This window comes from Myotis lucifugus, unplaced genomic scaffold (genome assembly GCF_000147115.1).
Source record: "Myotis lucifugus unplaced genomic scaffold, Myoluc2.0 scaffold_174, whole genome shotgun sequence".
In the NCBI taxonomy this organism is placed as follows: Eukaryota; Metazoa; Chordata; class Mammalia; order Chiroptera; family Vespertilionidae; genus Myotis; species Myotis lucifugus.
In genome coordinates this window covers 2379690-2387707 of record NW_005871222.1, presented here as the reverse complement: position 1 = coordinate 2387707, position 8018 = coordinate 2379690, and the positions used below count along the sequence as shown (strand labels likewise).

The 8018-nt window shown below is 37.0% G+C and overlaps 1 protein-coding gene across 1 annotated transcript; it reads left to right on the top strand.

Moving 5' to 3' along the window:
• The first annotated feature begins 6643 nt into the window (after positions 1 to 6643).
• LOC102424322 (ribose-phosphate pyrophosphokinase 1-like) lies at positions 6644 to 7673 on the top strand. Its single transcript, XM_006096307.3, has one exon. The coding sequence runs from the start codon at positions 6666 to 6668 to the stop codon at positions 7620 to 7622; it is 957 nt and encodes a 318-aa protein (XP_006096369.1). The 5' UTR covers positions 6644 to 6665; the 3' UTR covers positions 7623 to 7673.
• Positions 7674 to 8018: the final 345 nt, after the last annotated feature.

The following is an 8018-nucleotide window of genomic DNA, read 5'->3' as shown; positions in this document are numbered from 1 at the left end:
TCAAATAACAAATAACCAAATCTGCTAGAGAAATAATCACTGGTTCTGGTAACACAAATGACAATTTCCCTGTATTGAAGTGTATAGTTAACTCATAATAGAATCTGGAAGCTTAATTCACATGCATGACATGTATTCATAAAAGCTTAAAGATGGAAATGAATATGGTATAATTGGAGGATGTTGGGAATACAAACCATACCTATTTAGCCTGTCTTTTAAATTCTAATAAGTATATTTACTAGAAAATTTTATTTCTCATCTAACTCCACAAATTAAGTTTGCAGGCATATCTTTTAATTAAAATGCATAATCCTGACAGACTATTTTTGTTCTTATCATTTATATGTCAAGATTTCAGATGACATGTTTTATGAAACAGTTTTAGATTTGATTCTATAAACAAACCTTCTTATAAAAATCATATCTGAATAACTATTAAGATAGGGTACAATTTTGTATTTTAAATATGCAGACTGTGCTTTACAAGTGTTACTATTATAAGACTGTGCTTTTTTAGAGACACGAGAGGTTAAACAAAATATTTTTCACATGTTTTGAAATGCCAATATATTATTGAAAAAGTATTGTATCAAAATATAGTCTGAATAATATATAATTATGACTCATTAAGAGGTAGACAACAGTCCAATAGAAAATGTGGACAAAGATAAGAAGTTTACAGTAAAGGAAATACAAAATGTAAACAAAATCATAAAAATAATTTCTCAAACTTGTTAAAAATTTCAAAATAGAATTAAAAAAAACATACATTATAAAACAATATTATATATTTTTCACGGATACAGTTAATAAAAAATGGAGAAGACCTTGTATTAGTAAGAATACAGGAAATAGGAATGTTTGTAAAACTGTTAGTGAGTATAAAGTTGGCATGTTGGTGATAATTTGTTATATTTTTTAAAAAATAAAAGTCCTCACACATTTTGATATGATATTTTTACTTCTATTTATTTATCCTTCCAATAGATTCACTCAAATTCAATGAAGATAGTAGAGATAAATTGGAAAATCAAAAATGCAAATTTCATCAAAGAAGATTTATGCTACTTTTACACTATAATCTATAACTGTTAAAGGTAATAAGTTAGATCTAGATATGTACAGAGACTATTGAGAGAAAAACAAATTGGAAAACAAAGCATTTTTAGTATAATTATTTTTTTTACAAAGGAAAAGCAATATAATTAGACACACACATGTTGAAAAATATATGGAGGAATACTCACCAAATCAAATTGTGATAAATTCTTCTCTTTTGTAATACTATAGGGTCCAGAAGGGTAGGAATTTTAACTTTTACACTAGAATATCCCTGGCATATATAACATTTACCAGAATGCAAGAGGAGCTCAGTAAATATTTATTTAATAAAGGAATCAAAACTGCTTTACTAGTATATGGACTCCACAATTCAATATCCCAATGCATGACAAATTCTGTCATCTAATTTGCAACTTAAATTCACACTAGTAATTTTCTTAACCTTATTGAAACATCTAGGCCTTTTATTTATTCTAATTTGCTCCCTTCAGCTTCTCTTTTTCTTTTTTTTTTAAACCCAAATTGATATAGCTTATCATCCAAATAATTGGCATTCTTTTGCCAGTATAGTCAGCTAAGCAGTTTCATTGCTTTTCTATCAAACAGTTAATGGAAGTCCCTTCATTCCATCAATTCAAAGGTCTTTCATCTCTAATCTACATTATAGAATGACACTACTATAGTGCTGAAGGCTGCCCTAGAAATATTTCAAATTTTCCAAAACACCTTTTGTTAATTTATGGTTTTCAACATCAACTCTACTCTCAGTTATCCTATTGTATATATTTAGCCAGCTCTCTCTACCATTCTTTTTATTTTTTTAAAAAAGTTAACATTCAATATTATTTTGTATTTGGTTTAGGTGTACAGCATTGTGGTTAGACAATCTATACTTTATAAAGTGTTCTCTCTGCATAGCAACCCTTTACTCACACTTTTGAGTGCTCTACCTGCTTCTTCTCTCTGCTGATAAACTCTCTTTTTTACAGTACTGAATAAAGAGAAGCCAACAGATTGTCTTTCTCCTCTTAGTATCCACAATTTTCTTTTCTTTTTTTTATTTTTTTAAATACATTTTATTGATTTTTTACAGAGAGGGAGGAAGAGGGATAGAGAGTTAGAAACATCGATGAGAGAGAAACATTGATCAGCAGTCTCCTGCACAATCCCTACTGGGTATGTGCCCCCAACCAAGGGGGCCCTTGACAGAAATCGAACCTGGGACCCTTGAGACTGCAGGCGGATGCTCTATCCACTGAGCCAAACTGGTTAGAGCAGTATCCACAATTTTCTACCTTTGTTATATAATAGCAAACAGTGTCAAAAAGCTAATAACATCTACCATTTTAAAGAAGCATTTCTCAATAAATTTTCCCATCTTTTCCCATCTAAACACAAATATGCTCAAATATTTTTCACTTTTAAGAAATAGACCCTTTCTATATTCCTCACCACCATCATATCTCTTCCCTTTCATTTTTAACTAGTTGTTTTTACTTCCTTACAAACCATTTATTATATAACATATATATTAGATTTTTACTTTCATCAAGTCTATAAAAATTATTTATGCTAAAGTTATCAATGACCATATTATTTTTAAATTCAATGCTCATTTAATGGTTTGGCATCATTTCACACTGTAGAGTACTTTCTTTTTAACCAATTCCATTGCCTGCTTCTTGTACCTTCAAATTTTCCTGATTTTCTGTTTCTTTCCAAATCATCCCTTAAATGCATATATGGTTTTGCATTTTGTTTTATAACTTGTTTTTAACCAGTTTAGATATTTTCTCTGGGATATCTCATATTCTTTTATATATTAAATTCTAATCTAAAAATCCCTAATATTTTATCTACCTCCTTGTCAACATAGGTCTACATGTAAAACTTGCTTGGGCTTCTCTTCATAAGGTTGCTTTAGACATTTCAAAGTCAACATTTCAAATACAGACCTTGTTTTCTGCTCATTTAATCTCACATTCCACCTTATGGCTCCTATCTCAGTGACCTTGAGTAACACAAATCAGAAACCATGGAATGATTCCTATCTCCTTATTTAACCACTGTTAGGAACTGTGAAGGGTCTTGGAATTTACCTTATTTCCAAGCTAACAAACTATTGTCAGGGGATATGTGAATCTTGAGTCAGAAAAAAAAGAACTTTATTACTCAAGACAAAAAATAAATTTAAAAAAATAAACAAATCCTACTAAAAAAAGGAAGAAGAGGAAGAAGAAGAAGAAGGAGAAGAAGAAGAAGAAGAAGAAGAAGAAGAAGAAGAAGAAGAAGAAGAAGAAGAAGAAGAAGAAGAAGAAGAAGAAGGAGAAGGAGAAGAGGAGGAGGAGGAAGAGGAGGAGGAGGAGAGGAGGAGGAGGGGTAGGAGGAGGAGGGGGAGGAGAAGGAGGGGGAGGAGGAGGAGGAGAGGAGAAGGAGGAGGGGGAGGAGGGGGAGGAGGAGGAGGAGGAGGAGGGGGAGGAGGGGGAGAGGGAGGGGGATGAGAGAGGGGAGGCGAGGTATGGGGGAGGGGGAGGAAGCGGGGGAAGAGGAAGAAGAAGAAGAAGAAGAAGCAGAAGAAGAAGAAGAAGAAGAAGAAGAAGAAGAAGAAGAAGAAGAAGAAGAAGCCACTGCTGCCAGAACTTCTGGTTCATACCATTTTTCCCATGACCCTCCAATTTCCATGGGGCAGTGTATATCAGTCTAGATGGATACCTGCACATTCAGTGGATTGTGTGAAAATGGAGGAAAATTGAGTTTCACATGGAGTGGAAAGCAAGGCTGTTCTTTGTCTGGTGGGTAGGAAGGGATGTTATTTCATCGATAATGGTTGTTTTCTGCACGCACAAACCTCTGCACCCAAAGTGGAATGCCTTTCACAACAACCACTACCCACATCCAATCAATCACCAAATCCAGATAACTTCAACTCTTATATACTTTTTAAATTGATCCATTGGTCTTAAATTTCACTGTTCCTCCCCTTCCTCAGACCATGTCATATCATCTCTCACTAGGATTACTGAAAAGCCTCTTACAGATCTCCTTGCCTACCGGGACCTTATCTCCCTCTTTACTTGCTCCTCCAGGCATCCTCAATGAATCTCAAATCTAGAGCAAAACTGTCATCATAAATACTAATTTTAGTCCTGCTATTGTTATTTCCTATTTTCATTGCCCTTGGAAAGTTAACTGATGTTAAAGCCTTTCATCTGGCTACTGATTACACTGCTTCTCCTTTATCATTTTCCCCCTTCACAATAATCCCACACATTAACTTCTGTCACTTCCCACTGCTAATTGCTGTACTACTTTCTATGTCTGTCTCTTACCTCCAAACTTTTGGATGTCATTTTCATTTTCTTTATTGTGCCCCCCAATGTCTACTTGGAGGTTTTTAATTCATATTTCTTCAAGTTTCAGATTTAAGGTCTTGTCTACCAAGGCATTATTAATCTGTAAACAATGAGCACATGGTGTATTTTCCATGAGTCCCAGTTGCAACCTGAGCTTTCTGATTCAGAGCATCACACTGGTAGTATTCTCACTGGCTCATGTCCCAGTGAGATCCCTCACTGGGATCTCTGTGGGGACAGGAACCACACCCAATTCTTTGATCCCTGCTATCTCCCCCAAAATAAAGTAAGTTACATACTCCTTTACTAATGAATGTCTGTGCAAAGAGTGAAGGGAACAAGTTACAAAGACACTTGTGACAATTGAAGTTTCCAATATACTCAAAGATTAAAGCTCAGTGAAGGAGTATAAGAGGTCTTATTTGACTTTGCTCAGCAGCATTAAGGGCGGCGCCTAATACATGCAATTGCGCCTCTACTTGCATGTTTTGTATTTTTTAATTCACCTACTTGCTAACAGTTATTTTAACTTCAAAATCAATACTACTTTCACGTCATTCATAAGCATTTGCATGTACAGAGCTATAAAAAAATGGAGCCACCCAATGCACAGGTTCTCATATGAGATCAGCATGGTCATGTTTGTCTTCTTGATAAGTTCTCATACTGTAAATTAGTGTCTTTTCACAGCCTATAGTGTCACACGCTTGTGCTTTTTCTTGCTGGTATTTTTCTGTTTAAAATAGTTTCCAAGTGAGTGCTGCCTAGGTTCCCTAAGTAGAAGCAGCCTGTGATGTTCCTTGCTGAGAAAATACCTGTGTTAGATAATCTCCTTCAGGCATGAGTTATAGTGTTGTTGTTGTGACTTTAATGCTACTGAATTAACAATACATATTAAACAAGGTGTCTTTAAACAGAAGCACTTGTAAAACAAAGTTATGCATTCATTGGTCAATGGAAATATTGTGATCAGAAGTTCGCAGAACACTAATCTCGCATTTTTTTCTCAGAACAATGAACCAGTCTTTGCTAATTCAGTGTCTGCCATGACTTTCTAAAACATAAGTATGATATATAATGAGAATAGACTATAACTACTTCCTCATAAGTATTTGACAATTAATAGTTGAATGAAAATAAGCAAAGGATGTAAAAGGGAGCTATTGAAGGTGTATTTCTGAAATTGTACTACGAGCTGTATATCTTGTTCTGTATTTTCTTTAATGATTTGGGTAAAGATCAAAACACATATTTGTTTAATTGGTGGATGATACATATCTGTGAGGTATAAATGTGCAGGATTAAAAATATTATTAGGCTGATTTACTAAAAATCAATGAGGTAGGATTTAACAAGATGCCAGGATTCACCATTTAAAATCCACATGTCCATTAACTAAGAAGATAAAAATCTTAACAGTTTTTATATAAACTTACTTGGAAGTTTAATTTTACTTAATCATAAGAAAAGTAAGAGGAAACTGTTGAAATCACATAATTCCCAAAGTTAAAAATAAGAGATCAAATTAGAAGACATAAATAGCAATTGTGGTTTAGCTTTATGTAGCTGCTGACTGAAAATCAGGTACGTTATTTAATATTTTGAGAGTACATTCATTAAAGCTGGGGATAGTGAAACAAAGGAAGGACTTAGGGTAGAAGAAGCAACAGGAGAGAGCAGAGGCGGCTGCTTTGTCTCCCTACAAACCTTCTGGGGAAGAAGTGAGCTAAGGGGGTCTTGGAGACATGTTCAGGGGATAGGCCCTGGAGGAGGTGTGTGCTCCCCTGTTTGTAAGTCTTATGGAGATCCCTAGTGCTCAGGAGAAAGTTCATGCTCGAGAAGAGAGGACGTGAGCTTGCTCCTGAGAGTGCCTGCCTCTAGGCCCTCTAGGGCTTTAATTTCTTAAGTAAAAAATGAATAGGTTCAATCAATTAACTATCTTGCTTTTCTAAAAGGATATATGTATTTTTTTTATCTTATCAACTTAAAATCGTATTGTCCATTATTAAATTTCTCATCTCTATTTTCACAGTGTTAAAACTCTGTAGGAAATACTTCAACTGACTACAAATGACAACTGAATTAAGAATACTGTTAATGAGAATTTAGAGCCACGCGCGCGCCCGGCGGGAACGTAAGATGGCGCAGTAGCAATGCGTTTAGTACCGGGTCTCTGGGCTGACTTGGGTTCAGGACTTGCAGCAGCAGTGATCGCTGAGCAAAGAGTGCCTGGGGTCGTTGGCCAAGATGCCGAATATCAAAATCTTCAGCGGCAGCTCCCACCAGGACTTGTCCCAGAAAATTGCTGACCGCCTGGGCCTGGAGCTAGGCAAGGTGGGGACTAAGAAATTCAGCAACCGGGAGACCTGTGTTGAAATTGGCGAAAGTGTCCGTGGAGAGGATGTCTACATCGTTCAGAGTGGCTGTGGGGAAATTAATGACAATCTAATGGAGCTTTTGATCATGATCAATGCCTGTAAGATTGCTTCCGCCAGCCGGGTTGCTGCAGTCATCCCATGCTTCCCGTATGCCCGGCAGGATAAGAAGGATAAGAGCCGGGCTCCCATCTCAGCCAAGCTTGTTGCAAACATGCTCTCCGTAGCAGGTGCAGATCATATTATTACCATGGACCTTCATGCTTCTCAAATCCAGGGCTTCTTCGATATCCCTGTGGACAATCTGTACGCGGAACCAACTGTCCTGAAGTGGATAAGGGAGAATATATCTGAGTGGAGGGACTGCACTATTGTCTCACCCGATGCCGGGGGAGCCAAGAGAGTGACCTCCATTGCAGACCAGTTGAATGTTGACTTTGCCTTGATTCATAAAGAACGAAAGAAGGCCAATGAAGTGGACCGCATGGTGCTGGTGGGAGACGTGAAGGATCGGGTGGCCGTTCTAGTGGATGACATGGCTGACACTTGTGGCACCATCTGCCATGCAGCCGACAAACTTCTTTCAGCTGGAGCCACCGGAGTTTATGCTCTCTTGACTCACGGAATCTTTTCTGGCCCCGCCATTTCTCGCATTAACAATGCATGCTTCGAAGCAGTAGTGGTCACCAATACCATCCCTCAGGAGGACAACATGAAGCATTGCTCCAAAATACAGGTGATCGACATCTCCATGATTCTTGCAGAAGCCATCAGGAGAACTCACAATGGGGAATCTGTTTCCTACCTGTTCAGCCATGTCCCTTTATAATAGAATAACTTCTGAGGCTTTTAAAAAATAAAGTGAACCCCTTCCCTTGTTTTCCCTTGGTGTTCGATGAAAAATTCAGCAGAAGCCCCAGCTTGCTCCAGTAGCTTTCTACATCCCATTCCAGGTATATTAACTTTTCTCCAAAATTAGGGAAAGACGGATTGAGACTACTCAGGTTTCCTACCTGCATTGTCTCGTTCTGGCTTCTTTGATTTTGTGGGCCTTGCAGCTTTATCACTCAGCTTCTGCAAGATTTCAGGCTTTGAAGGGTGTTGTGTGGGGGAGCTTGAATGTGTTTGGGGAAGCTCAGACTACTTTTCACATGAATGCTTCTGGGATTCCTAGGTTCAGAACTACTAGCAACAGAGCAAACCCAAAAATAAACAAAATAAAAAG